General features: G+C 43.8%; 1 protein-coding gene across 1 annotated transcript in view; it reads right to left on the bottom strand.

Moving 5' to 3' along the window:
* LOC143787895 (ovochymase-2-like) overlaps nt 1-25,270 on the bottom strand; it is a 160,208-nt gene that overhangs the window by 55,150 nt on the left and 79,788 nt on the right. The window contains exons 16-17 of the mRNA XM_077277050.1: nt 23,201-23,387; nt 15,689-15,907 (exon numbers count right to left, since the gene is read on the bottom strand). Coding sequence (XP_077133165.1) covers nt 15,689-15,907; nt 23,201-23,387 — 406 coding nt within the window. The remainder of the gene's footprint in view (nt 1-15,688; nt 15,908-23,200; nt 23,388-25,270) is intronic.

Here is a 25,270-nt window from a genome sequence, read left to right on the forward strand (position 1 = left end):
TGTATACATGGACACTGCACAGTACCTCTTCTCTCATACTGTGCTCTCGGTGTAATAGGCTGCATCTGCTCATATTCTGTATACATGGACAATGCACAGTACCCCTTATCTCATCCTGTGCTCTGGGTGTAATAGGCTGCATCTGCTCATATTCTGTATACATGGACACTGCACAGTACCTCTTCTGTCATACTGTGCTCTGGGTGTAATAGGCTGCATCTGCTCATATTCTGTATACATAGACCCTACACAGTACCACTTCTCTCATACTGTATTCTGGGTGTAATAGGCTGCATCTGCTCACATTCTGTATACATGGACACTGCACAGTACCCCTGCTCTCATTCTGTGCTCTGGCTGTAATAGGCTGCATCTGCTCATATTCTGTATACATGGACACTGCACAGTACCTCTTCTCTCATACTGTGCTCTGGGTGTAATAGGCTGCATATGCTCATATTCTGTATACATGGACACTGCACAGTACCTCTTCTGTCATACTGTGCTCTGGGTGTAATAGGCTGCATCTGCTCATATTCTGTATACATAGACCCTACACAGTACCACTTCTCTCATACTGTATTCTGGGTGTAATAGGCTGCATCTGCTCACATTCTGTATACATGGACACTGCACAGTACCCCTTCTCTCATACTGTGCTCTGGCTGTAATAGGCTGCATCTGCTCATATTCTGTATACATGGACACTGCACAGTACCTCTTCTCTCATACTGTGCTCTGGGTGTAATAGGCTGCATCTGCTCATATTCTGTATACATGGACACTGCACAGTACCTCTTCTCTCATACTGTGCTCTCGGTGTAATAGGCTGCATCTGCTCATATTCTGTATACATGGACAATGCACAGTACCCCTTCTCTCATCCTGTGCTCTTGGTGTAATAGGCTGCATCTGCTTATATTATGAATACATGGACACTGCACAGTACCACTTCTCTCATACTGTGCTCTGGGTGTAATAGGCTGCATCTGCTCATATTCTGTATACATGGACACTGCACAGTACCACTTCTCATACTGTGCTCTGGGTGTAATAGGCTGCATCTGCTCATATTCTGTATACATGGACACTGCACAGCACCACTTCTCTCATATTGCATTCTGGCATTCTGGGTGTAATAGGCTGCATCTGCTCATATTCTGTATACATGGACACTGCACAGTACTACTTCTCTCATCCTGTGTTCTGGGTGTAATAGGCTGCATCTGCTCATTTTCTGTATACATGGACACTGCACAGTACCACTTCTCTCATACTGTGCTCTGGGTGTAATAGGCTGCATCTGCTCATATTCTGTATACATGGACACTGCACAGCACCACTTCTGTCATATTGCATTCTGGGTGTAATAGGCTGCATCTGCTCATATTCTGTATACATGGAAACTGCACAGTACCACTTCTCTCTTACTGTGCTCTGGGTGTAATAGGCTGCATCTGCTCATATTCTGTATACATGGACACTGCACAGCACCACTTCTCTCATATTGCATTCTGCGTGTAATAGGCTGCATCTGCTCATATTCTGTATACATGGACACTGCACAGCACCACTTCTCTCATATTGCATTCTGGGTGTAATAGGCTGCATCTGCTCATATTCTGTATACATGGACACTGCACAGTACCTCTTCTCTCATACTGTGTTCTGGGTGTAATAGGCTGCATCTGCTCATATTCTGTATACATGGACACTGCACAGCACCACTTCTCTCATTCCGTGTTCTGGGTGTAATGTACAGCATCTGCTCATATTCTTTTTACATTAAAACTACACAGTACCACTTCTCCTGTACGAGGGTGTAATTTTCTTTGCCTCTTCTTATTCTGTGCATCTGGACGCTGTACAGTCTACTTCTCCTGTCCTGTACATTTTAATTCTCAGTATTTGCACCATACAGTACATCTTTTCATCTATCCATTTATTCAAAATTGAACAGTATCGCTTCTCCTTTCCTGGATGTAATTCTCACTATCTATTATTCTGTATAAATACATTGCACAGTGTAGCTTTTTTCTGTCCTGTGCAGAGGGTGTAATTTTCTGAATCTGTTCTTATTCTGTGCAATGGACACCGTACAGTACCACTTTTTCTGTGATTTCTACTGTGTGCACTTCTCAGTATCTGTGTTATTCTGTATACAGTGAAGGAAATAATTATTTGATCACTTGCTGATTTTGTAAGTTTGCCCACTGACAAAGACATGAACAGTCTATAATTTTAAGGGTAGGTTAATTTTAACATTGAGATAGAATATCAAAAATAAAATCCAGAAAATCACATTGTATAAATTATTTACATTTATTTGCATTTTCCAGTGAGAAATAACTATTTCCAATACTTAATACTTGGTGGCAAAACTCTTGTGGGCAAGCACAGCAGTCAGACTTTTTTGTAGTTGATGATGAGGTTTGCGCACATGTCAGGAGGAATTTTGGTCCACTCCTCTTTGCAGATCATCTCTAAATAATTAAGATTTTGAGGCTGTCGCTTGGCAACTCAGAGCTTCAACTCCCTCCATAAGTTTTCTATTGGATTAAGGTCTGGAGACTGGCTAGGAAACTCCATGACCTTAATGTGCTTCTTTTTGAGCCACTCCTTTGTTGCCTTGGCTGTATGTTTTGAGTTATTGTCTTGCTGAAAGACCCAGCCAAGACCCATTTTTAATGTCCTGGTGGAGGGAAGGAGGTTGTCACTCTGGATTTTACAGTACATGACTCCATCCATGCTCCCATTGACGCGGTGAAGTAGTCCTGTGCCCTTAGCAGATAACACCCCCAAAACATAATGTTTCCACCTCCATGTTTGATAGAAGGGATGGTGTTCTTTGGGTCATAGGCATCATTTCTCTTCCTCCAAACACGGTTAGTTGAGTTAATGCCAAAGTCCTCAATTTTTTTCTCCTCTGACCACAGCACCTTCTCCCAATCACTCACAGAATCATCCAGGTGTTCATTGGCAAACTTCAGACGTTCCTGCACATGCGCCTTCCTGAACAGGGGGACATTGTGGGCCACAGCTATGCCTGTGACTGCAATGCACTCCAGCGGGTTTAATACTCTTCTCTGCGCATCCTGGGGAACACTTAGCGATCCTCACATATAACACTGCCTCACATACCCCCCTCTGTTGTGGAGTTGAACACTTGGGACCATACAGGGGGCCCGTGACAGGGCATCTGCATTTCCCTGCGACTTCCCCACCCTATGTTCCACTGTGAAATTAAAGTTCTGCAGAGAAAGAAACCATCTGGTGACCTGTGCATTTCTCTCATTGGCATCCATACCAAGGGTTAATGATCTGTCACCAACCGAAATGGTCGACCGAGTTAATAATAGCGTAGGGACTGCAAGGCCCTCTTAATGGTGAGGCTCTCCTTCTCCACTATGCTATAATTTTTCTTGGCCGGGGAGAGTTTCCTACCTACGATGAAGGTTTTCCTGAAGTTGGGGCTGATGAAGACCGGCTGTCCAAACAACGCCGACTTCAGGAACTGGAATGCTTCCTCCACTTGAGGATTCCACCGGACCATAGCTGACTTCTTACCCTTTAATAGGCCAGTTAGGGTTGCTGATCTCACTGCAAGATTGGATATAAACCGGTGGTAGAACCCAGTGATGCCGAAAAATGCCCTCATCTGCTTTGTACTTAGCAACTTGAGCCAGTTTTGGATGGCCTCAATCTTATTTTTTGGGGGTTTGATAACTCAGCAGCTGATCACGTATGCTAAGTACCTTGCTCGTGTGAGTCCCACCGCACTTTTTTTTGGGTTCGCTGTTAACCCCGTGATTCTGAGAGAATCCAGCACTGCTTGTACCTGGGTCAGGTGGGTATTCCAGTCAGCACCAAGATGACTATGTCATCTATATATGCCGATGCATGTTTTGTTTGAGGCTCTAACACTATGTCCATTAGCCTCTGGAATGTGGCCAGAGCCCCATGTAATCCAAAAGCCAAGATGACATAGTGATAGAGACCCTCTTGCGCTATAAAAGCAGTCTTTTCTTTCACCGATTCTGTCAATGGGACCTGCCAGTAACCTTTGGTGAGATCGAGCGTGGTGAAGTATTGGGCCTCCCCCAATCTCTCAATTAGCTCATCCACCCAGGGCATTGGGTAGAGGTCAAATTTTGACACCTCATTTAATTTTCTGAAGTCATTACGAAAGCGGAATGACCCATCTGGCTTTGGAATTAGCACAATGGGGATAGCCCACTCTCTACGGGACTCCTCAATGATTCCCAACTGAAGCATTTGCTTCACTTCGGCTGTGATGGCTTGCCTCCGGGTTTCTGGCACTCGGTATGGTTTCATCTCGGTGACAATGTCATGCTGGATCACCAAGGTCCACCCCGGCAGCTCTGAGAATACATACATATTCTGTTGCTCCAGAACCCGAGCCTCCCTTCACTGCTGTTCCCTGTTGGTACGACCGGAGTCGACTCCGTGACCAAACATTACCGGTCCTTCCAGGCTTTTAGCAGGTTTACATGGTACAGTTGTTCAGGTTTCCTCTTTCCGGGCTTGTACATTTTATAATTTACTTCTCCCACCTTCACCATATCTCATATGGTCCTTGCCACTTGGCCATGGGTTTACTCTCCAGGGTGGGCACTAGTACCAACACCTCTTCTTTAACCCCTTCACCCCCGGAGCTTTTTCCGTTTTTCCGTTTTCGTTTTTCGCTACCCTCCTTCCCAGAGCCATAACTTTTTTATTTTTCCGTCAATTTGGCCATGTGAGGGCTTATTTTTTGCGGGACGAGTTGTACTTTTGAACGACATCATTGGTTTTAGCATGTCGTGTACTAGAAAACGGGAAAAAAATTCCAAGTGCAGTGAAATTGCAAAAAAAGTGCAATCCCACACTTGTTTTTCGCTTGGCTATTTTGCTAGGTTCACTAAATGCTAAAACTGACCTGCCATTATGATTCTCCAGGTCACTACGAGTTCATAGACACCTAACATGACTAGGTTATTTTTCACCTAAGTGGTGAAAAAAAATTCCAAACTTTGCAAAAAACAAAACAAAACAAAATTGCGCCATTTTCCGATACTCGTAGCGTCTCCATTTTTCGTGATCTGGGGTCAGGTGAGGGCTTATTTTTTGCGTGCCGAGCTGGCGTTTTTAATGATAGCATTTTGGTGTAGATACGTTCTTTTGATCGCCCGTTTTTGCATTTTAATGCAATGTCGTGGCGACCAAAAAAACGTAAATCTGGCGTTTCGAATTTTTTTCTCATTACGCCATTTAGCGATCAGGTTAATGCTTTTTTTTTATTGATAGATCGGGCGATTCTGAACGCGGCGATACCAAATATGTGTAGGTTGGGGTTTTTTTTTATTGATTTATTTTGATTGGGGCGAAAGGGGGGTGATTTAAACTTTTATATTTTTTTTATTTTTTTCACATTTTTAAAAACTTTTTTTTTTTACTTTTGCCATGCTTCTATAGCCTCCATGGGAGGCTAGAAGCAGGCACAGCCCGATCGGCACTGCTACATAACAGGGATCATCAGATCGCTGTTATGTAGCTAAAATGCAGGTGTGCTGTGAGCGCCGACCACAGGGGGGCGCTCACAGCCACCGGCAATCAGTAACCATAGAGGTCTCAAGGACCTCTATGGTTACCTTCCTGACTCATCGCCGACCCCCGATCATGTGACGGGGGTCGGCGATGCGCTCATATCCGGCCGCACGGCCGGATGCGGTAGTTAAATGCCGCTGTCTGTGTTTGACAGCGGCATTTAACTAGTTAATAGCGGCAGGTGATCGCGATTTCACCCGCCGCTATTGCGCGCACATGTCAGCTGTAAAAAACAGCTGACATGTCGCGACTTTGATGTGCGCTCACCGCCGGAGCGCACATCAAAGCGGGGGTCCCGACATGTGACGTACTATACCGTCACATGTCGGGAAGGGGTTAAAGGACTGACCATGGCTCTTTTATTATACGTGCAGCTCTGCGCGGCCTGGGCATCCATCAGATGCTCCTTTACTATGAGCCTGACAGCCACAAGCCGGTCCTGCATGCTTGCCACATGCTCGATTATACTCTGATGTGGAGTTGACTCCTGTTCCCACATCTCCTTAGCTATGTCGAGCAGCTCCCTTGGATGCCTGCCATACAATAGCTAAACAAAGATTATTAAAAAATAAAGATTATTAAAGATTATTAAAACAGTGAGAAACCCGTGGATGCCTGTGGTACCTTGCGGATAGCGAACTTTAGATAGGGCAATAACATGTCCTATTCTCTCCCATCCTTGGAGACTACCTTTTTAAGCATGGATTTATAGGTTTTGTTAAATCTCTTTTCTAACCCGTCAGTTTGTGGGTGGTTCACAGACTTGTGTAGCTGTTTAATCTGGAGCAGCTGACATAGCTCCTTGGTCACCTTGGACATAAAAGGAGTCCCCTGATCTGTGAGTATCTCCTTTGGCAGCCCAAAACAGGCGACAAAACATGACAAACAGCTCGCGGGCTATTAGTTTTGCCAAGGTGTGGCGGAGAGGTATTGCCTTTGAATACCACATGGTGTAGTACATTATGACCAAAATATATTGATGGCCACTGGCAGATTTCACTATAGGGCCCACCATTGCTATCCACTCAAATGGTACCTCTATAATGAGTAGAGGCACCAATGGACTTCGGAAATGCGCAGTGAGTGTGGCAATTTGGCACTCGGGACAGGACTCACAATGCGTCTAGACCTCAGCATAAATCCCAGGCCCCCAAAAAAGCTGCAGAATGCGCTCCTGCATCTTTTTGGCCCCCAAGTGCCCTCCTAGCATGTGGGTGTGAGCCATTTCGAGCACCACCTGACAGTAGGATTGGGGCACTACCAGTTGTTCCACCACTTCATCCTGGATTTTATCTACCTTGTATAACAATTCCAGGTGGATAGCCATGCGGAGGAAAACTGCCTCGGCACCCGGTTGCTGAGCCACTCCATTTATTTCCATCACCCTTTCTCGTGCCCCAGCCAGAGTGGGTTCCTGAAGCTGAGCTGTCCCAAACTTACCAGGGGAGACTTCCAGCTCCGGGATCGGTGGGGTCTCCTCTAACTCTCTTGCCAATACCTCTAGGGGAAGCCTATTGGGGTTACACTCTGTCCCTAGGTTGGCAACCTCCATGGCAGGTATCCCCGACTCGGGATCTTCGGGTTCCATGCCTGGAATAACCTTTACCTTGGGAGGGTTAATCCTGGCCTCCTGCAGGGACCAGAATAGGGGTAAGTCTCTTCCCAACACCTAATAGCGGCGGCTTGACTGGACTTTGGGAGCAGTTTAGGGGAAGTGGGACTTTTGTCACCCTCACTTCGGGGTACCCCCTCAGTACGGGCTCAGTCCTGATTAGCCCAACAGAGGAACGTGGACTTTTCCTGGGGTTTCTGGGCTGGTAGTGCCTGAGGTGACAGCCGAAGTGGAGCAGTGTCCCGTATAAGGTCCTGAGTGGCTGAAGCCATTTTTTACCAGCTGCAACAAATCATATGAATGAGACCGGCTGGGTCGAGTCTTCACATAAGACCATTGGAATACCTGTTGTGCACGTACATATGTGTTAACCCCCAGTCGAGCAAGGATCTCGCCTTTCAGTTTCCCATAGTCCAGGGCATCATCCCGACTGATGTCTAAGTAGGCTTTCTAGGCATCTTCCGTCAGTAAGGGGGCCATCATTTCAGCTCACTGGGAAAATGCCATGCTCTCTCGCTCTGCAGTGCGCTTGAAGATGATGAGGAAGGCCTCCATGTCATCCTCAGGACCCATCTTCCTTAGCGCTGACTGGATTTTGTACCAGGCCTCCGAACGGATTGAGGTCGCTGGTAGGGCCGCCTCTCGCATAGCTGCGATCTGCTGCATCAACAGATTATTTGTCTGCTGCTGTTGCTGATACTCCTGCTGCCATTGCTCTTGTTGATGCTGAAATTGCAGCTGCTGCTGCTGCGTGAGGACCAACTGCTTCTATAGCTCCTCTATCTTGTCAGCAGGCTTGGGCGGCAGCGTTGCAGGCCTAATAACTGACATGCAGCGGGCTTTGAGTATGCTTCAGTTCACACTGCCCACATTTTCCAACCATATGTAGTGCAGCGGGGTTGGTGCAGTGTGACAGACAGGCAGGGACCACAGGAAAGTTCAAAACAAATGTATTTTAATGTGCAACAAACTCGCAAAAGAAACAGCATGCGGAATCCTCTGGATCACAGCCAGGAATCAAGACAGTCTGTATCCGAGAACGGTTGCCATGGGCGACTGCACCACAGTGCTACGCTGAGAGGTGCAAGACCTTTTGGCTTCGCTTAGCTCCATGTTACCTCACACAAGCTGAGCTTTGCAGGGCCACCTGCTCTGCAAGTTTGCAAACCAAGATTGACACACCCAACCCTTTGCTGCAGTGTTTTTAAATTAAATCTGTGGCCATGGGCCACTTGTAAGACCCAGCCTGTAGTCCGCTCCAAATATAAAAGGCCATAACGGGTTTTCCTAAACATTGCCTTGGTCAAATAACTTGACCAGGTCCACACTTACTTTTATTTTGCACTGCAGCCACAGCTATGCCTGTGACTGTAATGCACACCAGCTGGTTTAATACTCTTCTGTGCACATCCATGGGGACACATAGCGACCCTCGCATATAACACCTGTCACTGCCTCACAATTTATACACTTTGCAGTACCACTTCTCGTGTCCTGTATACTGGGTGTAATTCTCAGTATCTGTGTTATTCTGTACATATACTGCCCAGTACTACTTCTCCTGTCCTGTATACTAGGTGTAATTCCCAGTATCTGTATTATTCTGTCAGTACCACTTCTGCTGTTCTGTATACTGGGTGTAATTGCAGCGCCCCCACTGCCGCAGGGCCGAGGGGTACCCGGTACCGGGCCTCTGAGTCTCTGCTCTGGGGTTGTCACGGTGGCTAGACCCGGTCCGTGACCCTGCTGAGGGGCGCGCAACTAAAGGTGATGGTATGGTGCGGTGAAGTGCCGGTCGCAGTAAATAACGAGGACACCAGGTTGCAGTCTCTTTACCTCTTTACTGTAGGCTTCAGGGTCCTCAGTCCAGAATATGGTTAACAGGGCTGCGCAAGTCCGGCCGGTCCGATGGCACCTCCAGAGTTCCCTTTGCAGGTGGAAATCTGTGCCTTCCTGCTAGCGCTATGTGTTGTGGTCCTCCCCTGCTGTGCTTACGGGATAGTCCCCACAACTGTTGTGTCTGTTTCTCGTGTTCCCTCACAACTCGATTAGATGATGTTCTGCTAATCCTCCATCCCTCCCGATGTTTTGGTTGGGACGCACCCGTATGACGGGTAGGCTCGGAGCTCTTCCGGGACCCTAGAGTCGCCCCTCTCCAAAGGTTGCCCCCTATGTCTGCGTAGGTGATTTAGGTGAGACAGCCCGCCTGTGACTGACTGTCCTGCCGTTGGTTTGAAGTATTGCCTGGAGCTTTATACTTCCTCGGCGTTCCGGCCGCCGGCTGTGCGCCTCAGTAGGATGTTGCCTCGATCTTACAGCACGACTCCTACTGGTATTCTCCTTCTTGCTTTGATCTCGTTTCTCACTCAGCACAATAAATCTCGCTTCTTATCCTTTCTTGGGGCACCGCCGCTATACTGAGCAGGCACGGTCCCGTAACGTTCTCTCTCGTTGCCAGGCCTCTGTCAGGATCCCACCCCTGACAGGGACCCTACCGAATCTTCCCCCACAACACCCTCTGCCACAAGGTGTTGCCTGGTTCCAACCCAGTCAGCTTTCTGTCTAACTTCCTGCCTGACCCCCAGTTTTACCAGACTGTGAGGAGTGGCCTAATGAATAGTGCCCTTAGCTCCCCCTGGAGGCCAGACTGTGAAATGTATTGGTGTATGTGATACCTGGTCAGATGAATTCCTTCAGTGCCATCGGACGTACCATAGCCCCCCTTAGTGGCAGAGCCACAGTACTGCAACGACCAGGACTCTGGGGCGCTGCATAATTATCAGTATTTGAGTTATTCTGTATATACACTGCACAGTACCACTTCTCCTATCCTGTACACTAGGTGTAATTCTCAGTATCTGTGTTATTCTGTATATACACTGCACAGTACTACTTCTCCTGTCCTGTATACTAGGTGTAATTCATAGCATCTGGATTATTCTGTATATATATATATATATATATATATATATATATATATATATATATATATATACCTGTCTTGTTTGCTGGATGTAATTCTCAGCATATGCTCTTATTCTGTATATGACTTTGCACAGTACCACTTTTACTGTCCCTTCTGCTGGGTGTAATTCTCAGAATTTGCTCTTATTCTACTCTGCACAGTATCACTTCTCCATCCTATTTGCTTGGTGTAATTCTCAGTATCTGTTCATTGTGGAACATGATGGAACGCTGTACAAATTGAATGCCAACTGTCCATTGAAGGAGAAAAACACCTGTGCAAGTGGTAATACATGACATACGCACCGTGCACACAAATGTGCTGATATTGTACCAGGATTAGGAACATTATTACTGGAAAGGGACATTATACCTGGAACAGGCCCAGGATGGGGGACATTATACCTAGAAGTGACCATGATGGAGGACATTATATCAGGAAGAGGCCTGGGATAGGTGACAATAGAGCAGGAAGGGATTAGGGAAATTAGTACCAAAAGGAACCCAGGATGAGAACATTATTAAAGAAGGAGCTAGGATGGACGACATTATTACAAGAAGGGGCCACTTTGGGGGGCACTACTTAGGAAGGAGCCAGGATTGGAGACAATTATAGGCCAAGGGAATGTATTACATAAGGGGGTGAACACTTATGTCCTTATCAGATCTGGCACGCTACAAGGACCCGTACATCTGATGAACATGCAGGTGGGGTATCAGGTCCAGATTTTGCACCAGTGCCCGTCAGACTCTAGTTATGTCGTCGTGATAACAATTCCACTACACTAAACTGACCATAGATGACCATTGTGCCAAACTGTGGACTGATTGACTGCAGCATTTACTCTAGACTGTGCACTAACAACAATGTTGACACTAGACTGTGGACTGACTGAACCATTTAGATTAAATGGGGGAGTGACAATAGCATTTATCAGGGCCGTATCTGCCACTAGGCACTTGAGGGCATGTGCCTAGGGCGGCACCTGAGCAAGTTTTTTTTCTGATTTTTTTTTTAAATTAAAGTCCGGGGTGACCTCCCGACCGACCCCCCCGCCCGCCTGCCTGCCTCCCTGCCTCCTTGAAGATGTCATACTCACCCTACTCCAGCAATGCCTGGCCTCAGCACCTGCAGCTAGTCCTGTGCGAGCGGTCACGTTATACCGTTCATTGAGGTGATGAATGTGGACGCATATTCATGACCTTAATGAGCGGTACCACGTGACCGCTCATGCAGGAAGAAGGTGCTGCAGCGGAACAGAGATGGAGGGATGTTCAGCGTGGTGTGAGAAAGGTGAGTATGACAGCCAGGGAGGACGGGGGGAGGATAAAGGAGGACAGGGAGCTGAGCCATGCAAAATGTGAGCGGGGAGCCGAGCCATGCATACAGGATGGGAGGGGGGAGAGATGAGCCATGCATACAGGATGGGAGGGGGTGAGATGAGCCATGCATACAGGATGGGAGGGGGGGTGAGATGAGCCATGCATACAGGATGAGAGGGGGGTGAGATGAGCCATGCATACAGGATGGGAGGGGGGTGAGATGAGCCATGCACACAGGATGGGGGGAGATGAGCCATGCACACAGGATGGGAGGGGGGAGATGAGCCATGCATACAGGATGGGAGAGGGAGATGAGCCATGCATACAAGATGGGAGGGGGGAGATGAGCCATGCATACAAGATGGGAGGGGGGCATTATACAGTATGGAGAATCATGTGTGGCCATTATACAGTATGAAGCATCATGTGTGGCCATTATACGGTATTGATCATCATGTGGGGCCATTATACAGTATGGAGCACTGTGTGGCCATTATACAGTAGGGAGCATCATGTGTGGCCATTATACAGTATAGAGCATCATGTGGGGCCATTATACAGTATGGAGCACTGTGTGCCCATTATACAGTATGGAGCATCATGTGTGGCCATTATACATTATTGAGCATCATGTGGGGCCATTATACAGTATGGAGCACTGTGTGGCCATTATACAGTATGGAGCATCATGTGTGGCCATTATACAGTATAGAGCACTGTGTGGGCATTATACAGTATGGAGCACTGTGTGGTAATTATACAGATTGGAGCACTGTGTGGCCATTATACAGTACGGAGCATCATGTGTGGCCATTATACAGTACAGAGCACTGTGTGGCCATTATGCAGTATGGAGCATCATGTGGGGCCATTATACAGTATGGAGCATCATGTGTGGCCATTATACAGTATGGAGCATCATGTGTGGCCATTATGCAGTATAGAGCATCATGTGTGGCCATCAAACTGTATAGAGCATCATGTGTGGCCATTATACAGTATAGAGAATCATGCGGGGCCATTATACAGTATGGAGCACTGTGTGGCCATTATACAGTATGGAGCATCATGTGTGACCATTATGCAGTATAGAGCATCATGTGTGGCCATCATACTGTATAGAGCATCATGTGTGACCATTATACAGTATGGAGCATCATGTGTGGCCATTATACAGTATTGAGCATCATGTGGGGACATTATACAGTATGGAGCACTGTGTGGCCATTATACAGTATGGAGCATCATGTGTGGCCATTATACAGTATACAGCATCATGTGTGGCCATTATACAGTATGGAGCACTGTGTGGCCATTATACAGTATGGAGCATCATATGTGGCCATTATACAGTATAGAGCATCATGTGGGGCCATTATACAGTATAGAGCATCATGTGGGCCATTATACAGTATGGAACACTGTGTGGCCATTATACAGTATGGAGCATCATGTGGGGCCATTATACAGTATGGAGCACTGTGTGGCCATTATACAGTATGGAGCATCATGTGTGGCCATTATACAGTATAGAGCATCATGTGGGGCCATTATACAGTATGGAGCACTGTGTGGCCATTATACAGTATGGAGCATCATATGTGGCCATTATACAGTATGGAGCATCATGTGTGGCCATTATACAGTATAGAGCACTGTGTGGTCATTATACAGAATGGAGCACTGTGTGGCCATTATACAGTATGGAGCACCATGTGCGGCCATTATACAGTATAGAGCACTGTGTGGCCATTATACAGTATGGAGCATCATGTGGCCATTATGCAGTATGGAGCATCATGTGGAGCCATTATACAGTATGGAGCACTGTGTGGCCATTATACAGTATGGAGCATCATGTGTGGCCATTATACAGTATGGAGCAGCATGTGTGGCCATTATACAGTATTGAGCATCATGTGGGGACATTATACAGTATGGAGCACTGTGTGGCCATTATACAGTATGGAGCATCATGTGTGGCCATTATACAGTATTGAGCTTCATTTGGGGCCATTATACAGTATGGAGCACTGTGTGGCCATTATACAGTATGGAACATCATATGTGGCCATTATACAGTATACAGCATCATGTGGGGCCATTATACAGTATGGAGCACTGTGTGGCCATTATACAGTATGGAGCATCATGTGTGGCCATTATACAGTATGGAGCAGCATGTGTGGCCATTATACAGTATTGAGCATCATGTGGGGACATTATACAGTATGGAGCACTGTGTGGCCATTATACAGTATGGAGCATCATGTGTGGCCATTATACAGTATTGAACATCATGTGGGGCCATTATACAGTATGGAGCACTGTGTGGCCATTATACAGTATGGAGCATCATGTGTGGCCATTATACAGTATAGAGCACTGTGTGGTCATTATACAGTATGGAGCACTGTGTGGCCATTATACAGTATGGAGCATCATGTGTGGCCATTATACAGTATAGAGCACTGTGTGGCCATTATACAGTATGGAGCATCATGTGTGGCCATTATACAGTATTGAGCATCATGTGGGGCCATTATACAGTATGGAGCACTGTGTGGCCATTATACAGTATGGAGCATCATGTGTGGCCATTATACAGTATAGAGCACTGTGTGGTCATTATACAGTATAGAGCACTGTGTGGCCATTATACTGTACGCAGCATCATGTGGGGCCATTATACAGTATTGAGTATCATGTGGGGCCATTATACAGTATGGAGCACTGTGTGACCATATTTTTTTGTCTATAATTATTGTTTATGAAACAGTGTAATCAGCAGTACTAAATGGGTGTGGTTGGGGCATGGATATGGGTGTGACTAGTTGTGAAATGGGTGTGGTCAGAGGCATGGCCTAAAATTTGCCGTGGTGCGCTACGGGCGCTGCAAACTTTGTCTCTCTTTCGCTTCTTCAAAAGTTGGAAGGTATGATACCGCATTTGTCAGATTGCGACAAGTGCCGCAAATGTCCGCAAATCCCATAGGGAATGAATGAGGCCGAACGCAGTGTTGCTGTAAGTGATACATTATGCGGCAGATGCGGAAAAACTGCCGGATCTGCTGCAAAAGGCTACTTTCACATCAGCAATTTTTGACAAAGTCACTGCCGATAGTGTCATACTCACCAAAGGGGGGGCAGCACTAAAAGTGCCTAGGGCAGCAGAAACTCTAAATACGGCCCTAGCTTTCATACTAGACAGTCATTTACACTGGACTGTGGGCTGACCGCATCATTTACACTGGAACATTGACTGACGGCAACATTTAGACTAGACAGATGGCAGAATTTACACTACACTGTCGCCTGACTGCAGCTATTACATTCAACTGTGGGCTGACTGCAGTATTCACATTAGACTATGGACTGATGGCAACATTTAGGGTATGTGCACACGTTCAGTATTTTTCACTTTTTTTGTGCTTTTTCGCTATAAAAGCGCGATAAAAAGGCATAAAAAATGCATACAAACGCATCGTGGTAATAAAAAGCAGCATGTTCATTAATTTTGCGGATTTTTCGTGTTTTTTCCCGCTATTTAATGCATTGGGAAGCTCCGGACAAAAACGCGAAAAAACGCGCAAAAAAAGCGAAAAAAAATGCATGCGGATTTCTGGCAGAAATGTCCAGTTTTTTCAGGAAATTTCTGCAAGAAATCCTGAACGTGTGCACATACCCTTACACTGACCTGTGGTCTGACTGCAGCATGTATATTTGATTGTGGACTGACTGCACCATTTACATTAGACCGTGGAGTGGCAACAGCATTTATACTAGACTACGGTCTGCCTTCAGAGTTCACACCAGACTGATAAGCTGTCATCTGCTTGAGCTGCACAATGTGCTTGAACTGTGACCGACAGATATAAGATGTAAACTAATAGGTGGGCCCCTCTGCTTTGGAAAGTGGATACACTGACAGGATGCAAGTTGTTCCCTGAATTGGCTAATGAACTTGTGTACTGCCGGAAGGAGGACAATGTGTGTTTGGGTCATTTATTGGAAGCGCAGCACAAACTAGGATATTTTAGACAGGGAAGTCAATTAGTAGTTTCGGGGCCCTCCGGTGAGTTGACCGACTCCCCAATGGGCCAGTTCACACCCACAAAGTTACAATAGGTGAACACAATCATAATGAATGCACAATAAGAATTGTAATGACATAAATACTTACCAACACTGCCAAGCTCATCTGATATCACAATTCTATCATTGATGCAGAGAGTACTTTCCTCAAGCACAAAGTTATTAAAATGTAAATGAATGACTTCATCAGCTGGGGCAACAATATTCCAAACACAGTCTGCATCATTGCTATATGTGGAAGGATATCGCATAGAAGTAAATATCCCATTCCTCTCAGTGAGTTCCTTGGCACTGCCACAACCAGATGCTGGAGATTAAATTAAATAAATGCATTGATTAACAGGTTTACTTTACTTTTATACTTTAAATTTCATTTAATTTATTTAGGGAAAAATATCGAAACACCAGTATTGCATTTTTGGCACCACATTTACCTACGCAATAAAAGTGATTAAAATGTTGAATGTGCCTCAAAATCATATGAATAAAACCATCAGCTCACTTGCATAAAATAAGCTCTCTCTCTCTCTGCTTCCATCAATGGAAAAATAAAAAGTTTACAAGCCTCAGAAAATGATGACAGTAACAAAATTTTAGACTTTACAAACTTCTACAATTTTCAAATAAAAAAAAAAAAGTATGGAAGTTTGATATTTCTTCAATTATTACGACCCAGAGAATATTTTTTTCAGGTAATTTTCACCGCACAATAAACGCTGCAAAAACAAAACCCCAAAAACTTTGGAAGAATTGCATTTTTTCACCATTTTTCATTCCCTGGGAATTTTTCCCCCCGTTTTCAGTAGATTATATGGTAAAATGAATGATGTCATTTAAAAGTCATTCTGCAAAAAACCCTCATATGTCTATGTTGGCTGAAAAGTAAAAAAAGCTATGCCTCTTGGAAGAAGAGGAGGAAAAAATGAAAGTGCAAAAGATTAAATATTACCCTGGCATTAAAGGGGTTGTCAGGCCTTAGGTTATTCACATTACGCTGTGAGGATTCTCTGGTGATGTTGTTGTGAACAAGTGGTCATGTGATCGCAAGCATGTGATTTGCATACTTCCGGCCACATTCCAACTAGACTGTGTCCAGCCTCGCTCAGTACACTTGCATTGAGTGAGGCTGCGCACATCTAGTTGGCACGTGACCGCATGTATGCAGATCACATTATTACAGCCACATGTCAGCTGCTTCCCTCATCAGAGAATCCTCATAGCGTGAGCGCACTGTGAGGATTCACAAGTCTGCAATCACATAGAGTGCAGACTTGCAGCCTAAGGCAGCCTAAGTCCTGACAACCCCTTTAAGGAGTTAAACCAAGTTCAATTATCATAAAGTAATTTTTTGCCATTTCCTTTTTTAAAATTGTTTGCTTTTTATGTAGCGCCTCCATATAAAGTCAGTAAAAAAAATAGTATGCATGTGCTAAGATCAAATGGCCAGAAACAATGAAACAAATTTTGTCATATTATTATCACCTGAAGTGGGGAATTAATGACATAAGGAAAAGTATATTGTGCTGCGTATCCAAGATAAGTGGCTTTCACAGATTAGCAAAACATGGAGCCTGAATAGCAGGGATGCCGTGGGATGTTAAAAACTGTGATCTGCAACTAAAAATGGAGGTACAGTTTGGGTCCACAATATTCTATGCCTTTTTTCATATTTTACTGTACAATTGTATATTTTATATTGTACTTGACTGCTTACCCTGCTTAGGTTAATGTATGTATTATTGCATCCTTTATTTGCCTCTTACCTTTTTTGTACATTTGCTATTATGTAATTAAAAAAAAAACAGCATCAGGTTTATTGGCATTTTGGTATTAACCTTTTAAGCCCCAAAAAGTGATGATCCTTCTGCAATGATTCCCTAGGGGTTTTCTCCACATTTGGGTTTTTCTTCCGAGTGCTGAAGTTAGGATGACTCTTCGTGATTTGAGGGTTTAATGTATTTTATTTATGATTTGGCTTGATTTTATTAAAAAAATGAGCTTTGTCTATTGTTGTGACAGCTGTGATGTTGGGTCAGGTGGAAGAGGATGGCAACTTATGGTGGACGCATTTTAATTAAAGGGAACCTGTCACCTGAATTTGGCGGGACAGGTTTGCAGTCATATGGGCGGGGTTTTCGGGTGTTTGATTCACCCTTTCCTTACTCGCTGGCTGCATGCTGGCCACAATATTTGATTGAAGTTCATGCTATGTCCTCCGTAGTACATGCCTGCGCACGTGCAGTATGCTTTGCCCAACTGCGGGCAAAGCCGAAAAGCATTAGTGCGCATGCGCCGGCGCACTATGTCCCGGAAGTATTTCGCTGCGTCCTTGTTTTGTCAAATTTTTTCATGGATAGAACAAGCACTCATTATAATCTATGTGGCTGTTCACATTTCTGTGTAATTTTGTGGATTGAGTGAATGCAGACATGTCCATATTTGATCCAATTCACTGATCAAACTCGACAATGCAAGTCTAATGGGTTCTTGAAAAATTAATGTGCTGTTCGTGATTAATATTGCAATGAGTATTTTTCCCTATGAGAAAATCACTGATGAAACAGTAGAAACTGGAACACTGACTAAACACTGATGAAACCACAATTTGCTAGAAAAATAAGGGTATGTGTCCACGTTCAGGTTTGCTTCAGGCTTTGGTCAGGATTTTATGCAGGTAAAATCCTGACCAAAACTGCATCTGAGGTCACTGGCAGGTCACCTGCGGTGTTCCTGCGTGTTTTGCTCATTGTGGCAACATGCTGCGTTCTGAAAAAACGCACCGCATGTGCGTTTTTCGCGGGAAAAACGCATGCGTTTTTTCCTGCACAGTGGAGACGGGATTTCATTAAATCCCCTCCACTATGCTGTAACATCTGGACGCTGCGTTTTTGACGCTGCGGCTCAGCACTGTGTCAAAAACGCAGCGTTTCCTGAACGTGGACACATACCCTCAGAGATGTCTGAATGGGGCCATTGAAACTTTTTTACTCCAAAATAAGGCTCAAATACTATCACTAGTGATGAGCGAATATACTTGTTTCTCGAGCACGCTCGGGGGTCCTCCGAGTATTTGTAAGTGCTCAGAGATTTAGTTTTTATTGCCGCAGCTGGATGATTTACATCTGTTAGCCAGCATAAGTACATGTGGGGGTTGCCTGGTTGCTAGGGAATCTCCACTTGTACTTATGCTGGCTAACAGATGTAAATCATCCAGCATGCTCGAGAAATCTCGAGTTACGAGTACATTCGCTCATCACTAACTGTCACGAATTGGGACCAAAGTATTTAGCACTTACATAATGGAGAATAAGACTTTATTCACATTTACATCATGTATCCATAATAGAACTTTAACAACTATGCTTCTTTTTAAAAAAAATAAACAGCAGCTAATCCCAATGGGCGATATTTATTTTATTGGGTGCAATCAGGATTCTGGCAGTAAGACAGTGAGTGGAGTGCCTGAGCGCTAGCGTAAATTGGGCAATATTGATGTTTGGACATACAGTTTCTTCTCACAAAATTAGAATATCATCAAAACCCTGTAATATACATATTGTATTAGGCCGGGGTCACACATGTGAGTTTTACGGACGTAAGAGCGCAGAAACTACGTCCGTAAAACTCGCATTACATACGGCACAAATATTCTCAATGGGGCTGCTCCTATCAGCCGTATATTACGGTTCAGTATTATACGGCTTTCTACGGCCGTACAAAATCGCAGCATGCTGCGTTTGTCAGCGTATTGCGCAAAAAAATCGCCAATGAAAGTCTATGGGGGCGAGAAAAATACGTATTCCACACGGACCAGCAGTGTGACTTGCGAGAAATACGCAGCGGTGTTAGTGAAAAGTCGGTAATTCAATTGCTGGCTTTTCATTTCTCCTGCACAAACCCGACAGGATATGAGACATGGTTTTCATATAGTAAACCATCTCATATCCCCTTTTTTTTTGCATATTCCACACTACTAATGTTAGTAGTGTGTATGTGCAAAATTTCAGCACTGTAGCTGCTGAAATAAAGGGTTAAATTGCGGAAAAAATTGGCGTGGGCTCCCGCGCAATTTTCTCCGCCAGAATGGTAAAGCCAGTGACTGAGGGCAGATATTAATAGCCAGGAGAGGGTCCATGGTTATTGGCCCCCCGTGGATAAAAACATCTGCCCCCAGCCACCCCAGAAAAGGCACATCTGGAAGATGCGCCTATTCTGGCACTTGGCCACTCTCTTCCCACTCCCTGTAGCGGTGGGATATGGGGTAATGAAGGGTTAATGCCACCTTGCTATTGTAAGGTGACATTAAGCCAGATTAATAATGGAGAGGCGTCAATTATGACACCTATCCATTATTAATCCAATTGTTTGAAAGGGTTAAAAAACACACACACACATGATTTAAAAGTATTTTAATGAAATAAACACAGCGGTTGTTTTAATAATTTATTGTTCTCTCAATCCATTTCCAGGCCCTCGCTTGGCAAAATCATAAACGCACAAGATACATACCTTCTGATGTCCGATCACTTCCCACGATGTAATCCATCTGAAGGGGTTAACTAATATTACAGGCAGGAGCCCTGCTAATGCAGCTGTGCTCGTGCTTGTAATTCCCCGGCGAATGAATGAAATGTAGGTCATTGACCTACATTTCCTTCAGTCGCGGTGATGCGCCCCCTGGTGGATGTCCTCATATGACCTGGAGTGTGGGAAAAAGTTCCCAGGCTGCAGTTCATGAGAACATCCAGCAGGGGCGCATCACCGCGACTCAATGTAAGTACAGATCCAGCTTTCCTTTCAGCACCCGGGGATTACAGGCACGAGCGAGTGGTTTATCGCAGCTCGTGCCTGTAATATTAGTTAACCCCTTCAGATGGATTACTTCGTGGGACGTGACGTTTCAGCAGAAGGTATGTATCTTGTGCGTTTATTATTTTGCCAAGCGAGGGCCTGGAAATGGATTGAGAGAGCAATAAATTATTAAAACAACCGCTGTGTTTATTTCATTAAAATACTTTTAAATCATGTGTGTGTGTTTTTTAACCCTTTCAAACAATTGGATTAATAATGGATAGGTGTCATAATTGACGCCTCTCCATTATTAATCTGGCTTAATGTCACCTTACAATAGCAAGGTGGCATTAACCCTTCATTACCCAATATCCCACCGCTACAGGGAGTGGGAAGAGAGTGGCCAAGTGCCAGAATAGGCGCATCTTCCAGATGTGCCTTTTCTGGGGTGGCTGGGGGCAGATGTTTTTATCCACGGGGGGGCCAATAACCATGGACCCTCTCCTGGCTATTATTATCTGCCCTCAGTCACTGGCTTTACCATTCTGGCGGAGAAAATTGCGCGGGAGCCCACGCCAATTTTTTCCGCCATTTAACCCTTTATTTCAGCAGCTACAGCGCTGAAATTTTGCACATACACACTACTAACATTAGTAGTGTGGAATATGCAAAAAAAAGGGGATATGAGATGGTTTACTGTATGAAAACCATGTCTCATATCCTGTCGGGTTTGTGCAGGAGAAATGAAAAGCCGGCAATTGAATTACCGGCTTTTCACAGATATCGCGCTGAATGAAATCTAAATACAGAATATATATATATATGTGTCTCAATGACATATATATATATATATACACATACACTGTATATATGTTTTCCCGAACATTTGAGCACATAAATCCATTAGATGTCGGTTTTGCAAGCCTGCGCGAAAATCTCGCAGTACGGATGCCATACGGATTACATACGGAGGATGCCATGCGCAAAATACGCTGACACACCCTGACTACGGATCAATATTTTGGGAACATTTCTCCGTATTACGGCCGTAGTACGGACGTATAATACGTGGCGTATTGTCTTACGCCAAGTGTGACCCCAGCCTTAGGTTTGTGATTTTTTTTTGGAAGGTGAAGTGGTTTTCCTTTCTCCAGATGTCATGGAAAGCAGGAATTCTGAGGAGCTAGCTCTCCAATGAAGCCCCAGCAGGTGAGGACAAACAGTGCTACGTTCTCTCTAGAGATAATCTTATGTTACAAACTATGTAAGAGCAGCAAACCTAAAAATATGTTTATGAAGCATGTTTGCTGGTTGAACAATTATAAGGACTAGAAAAAGAACCCTATTTACTTATGGATGTGAAATAAAGGCATTTTAGCAGAGAACACTGACTCGCCTCTTCTAATTTAATCTGTCAGGCTAGTGCTATTTATATCATACGTGCAAAATGGGGAAGAAGACTTCTCCCATAGGGTTCACTCAGCAAAGACCCAAAGCATTGTTTCATTTGTAAATTTAACATTTTGTGGTTAGAACTCCAAAATGAGATATTGGCTTTTTACCAAACACAATATCAAACCTTTGCCAAGAAAACAAGATTTATGTGAAATTCAAAAGGTAAAAGAAATGCTGATGAATGGAGCGTTAAAAAGATGAGGAAACATCTAAATACTATGATAAAGTTAGAAAGGATAAAACTAGACTGGACAGATGGAAACTACTGGTACTAGTAACATTGACTTTGGGGGGGCCCACTTTTCACTTGCATACAAATATTACACTACCCTCGTTCACAAATTTACCTATATGTCTGTATGATAATAAACTGGATAGTTTGCTTAATGAAAGATAAGATGCTGTTTTTTCTGTACAAAGTGAATCAAGTGAATTATGCCAAGTATTGCCCATGCAGTGAGGCTGGGGGCCCAGCTCTGCCCAGAGGTCTACCGGGGGATTGCCCTGTTACCCTATGGGCCAGTCCGAGCCTGTATATGATACATTTGCTGCACTCCTCCTCCATATACATTGCATTTTTTGTTCATTTGGACCCTTTTTACTCCAGATTGTTGTACAATATTTTTGGATATCATCTTTTAGGCCTTATTCAGATGTCCATGTTTATTTTATAGTTATTTGGTCGGGGTGTCAGTTTATACCATCAGTGTTTTTTACCTATCGATATAAATTACAAATGTTCTATTATCCATTGCAATGATAATCACGGATGGAGGTCTTATTTTAGAGAAATTCACATTTTTCTTAGTATGTTAATGAGCTGTTAAGATCTATAAGCTGAACACTGATCTGCATCAGAATTTGTTTCAAGAATTATTTTAAATGAAAGGGAACATTACCAGTGTGAGACAGGTACAATAACTAACACAGAATATTAGAAATGAACTTCATCTCATGGGTTTACTAGGGACCGCTCATGTCAGACTAATCTGATCAGTTTCTATGAAGAGGTAAGTTCCGGACTGGACCAAGGACACGCAGTGGATGTGGTGTATATGGACTTTTCAAAAGCTTTTGATACGGTGCCACACAAAAGGTTGATACATAAAATGTGAACAATGGGGATAGGGGAAAATATGTGTAAGTGGGTTAAGAGTTGGCTCAGGGATAGGAAACAAAGGGTGGTAATTAATGAAGCACACTCGGATTGGGTCATAGTTAGCAGTATGGTACCACAGGGGTCAGTATTGGGCCCTCTTCTTTTTAACATATTTATTAATGACCTTGTAGGGGGCATACAGAGTAGGATTTTTAAGTTTGAATCATATGAAAATTTATGTAAATGTATACCTACAGTAAGTATCGTAAATATCCTTTCTGATAACACTATCAATCCAATCGAGGTGAGCAGAAGCACGGGTAAAAACACTGGGTTTTTTATCCATAATGCAGCCAATAGGTCCAAAACTGGTTATTCCATGAACTTCCCAAGTTGAGCTATCAGTGGTAGAGGGGCAAACCAGCGGTCCTCCTGAATCTCCCTGGAGCATTGAAAAGAGAAGAGAAATGTTTAATATTTTACTACTTATTTATTTAGAAATTAACAAGGCAGAATTTTAAAGCACTTATTACAGTTTTTTAAATTTGTTTAGACGCTGTAACATGGTATGAAATTTTTTTCAGAATTTTCATTTAAATGATGCATACATTTTAGTGTCTTACCAATTTTTTTCAGAATTTCTTCTTCAATTAATCCATACTTCGGATCTTAAAGACTTAATATTGAAAGCGGCAAAGACCCCATTAGAGTTCTATGGGCCTTGTATATTAATGGTTTTGGGACCCTTTCAAATCCATTGACTTACAACTAGTATGAAATAAATAAAATTGTGAGCTCCCATTGGAAAAGGAGTGATTTAAATGAAATCAGGAGTAGACAGCGAAGGACCCATGTTCAAGACGTGTGTCTGTAATTTTAAAGGAACTAAATGACGTCTTGTTTTTTTGTGAGTTGAGCTGTTGTTTTTTCATAATTTTGCCATACACTAATTTAAGATTTACATTTAAAATATTTTTTTTATTGTGGAATAAGTTGGGAAAAAAAGTATTCCACCATTTTTTACACTATTTACCAATAACCATAAATGATGTGTTTAATGGATTGTATAGCCTGTTATAATAACAGGGAAACTTAGTATGTCTGTGTTATTTACTTGTTTTTTTTGCCATTTATTTAACAAATGCGTATTAAAAATGTGGTTATTAATTGTGCTTGTGCAATTCTATTTTATTAGCATTATGAAAAAAATCTGGATTTTACTTTACAGCTTTGTTTTATACATAATGTACAGGAAAGTAGAGATGTACTGGTTTATACAGATGTACAGTATCTCTATGCACCAGTACAATATTCATGCAAAAAAATAAAAGTTTAACAGTTAGATCTTTAGGTAGAGAAAATACTCTTATATATTAGGGTGCATGTCCACGATCCGGATTGACGACGCTTTGGACGGAGCGGAAAACCGGCTCCGCCCATAGCGCTGCCCCCTTCTATACGTGCTGTGATTCCGGACGTGTTCATTGCACACATCCGGAATCTCCGCACCCCCTACATAGGACCCTGTTATTTACCTTGTGGGAACGGAGTGTTGCCGCAAGGTAAACAGACATGCTGCAGTCTAATAAGACGTGCCGCATGTCTGTAAAAGCAGGGCCGCCGGGTGCGTGTTCGCACGCATAGTGGAGACGGATTTCATAAAATCCCCTCCACTATGCTGTAACATCTGGACGCTGCAGGTTGAACGCTGCGGTTGTATGCAGCATTCAATCTGCAGCTGATCCGGATGTAATCCGGCCCGTGGACACATACCCTCACAGTGCAACTTGTCGCTCACTGTTAAGGAAGCACGCCATTAACATATTTTTTTTTTAAGTTAATGCCAGTGTTTTTTAATGTTTGCCTGGATGAGACATGAGTGTTACCAACTTAAAAAAAGAAAATAATTGATTAAAACATATAGGGTCATCTACTGAACAGAGTCAGATGATAGGAGCAGGGCACTTACTTTAGTGTACTGGGTCCTTAGGGGAGAAAGGAGACACAATGCAGGGAGAACTGTAATTGTTTATTGACAGAATAATTTAAATCAACTTTCGGCAGAGAACAGCTGTCCCAAGACTCTCCACCATTGGATGTGTTAAAAAAATATTCCTGTGCCGAGATAATCTTATAAATGTGCCCCTGCTGTGTACTGTGTATTGGCTGTGTCTGACCGTACAGGGACATGGTCTGATCATACCACAGCTCCTGGGCAGGGGAGGACACACAAGAGTATAAAGACATTACAGCAGGTAATCACAGCTAATTCCTTTTTGGGAGGTAAAACATTTTCCCGCCTGTTTTTAATCATGTTTTACCTTA

The sequence above is a fragment of the Ranitomeya variabilis genome, chromosome 1, assembly GCF_051348905.1.
Source record: "Ranitomeya variabilis isolate aRanVar5 chromosome 1, aRanVar5.hap1, whole genome shotgun sequence".
Classification (NCBI taxonomy): Eukaryota; Metazoa; Chordata; class Amphibia; order Anura; family Dendrobatidae; genus Ranitomeya; species Ranitomeya variabilis.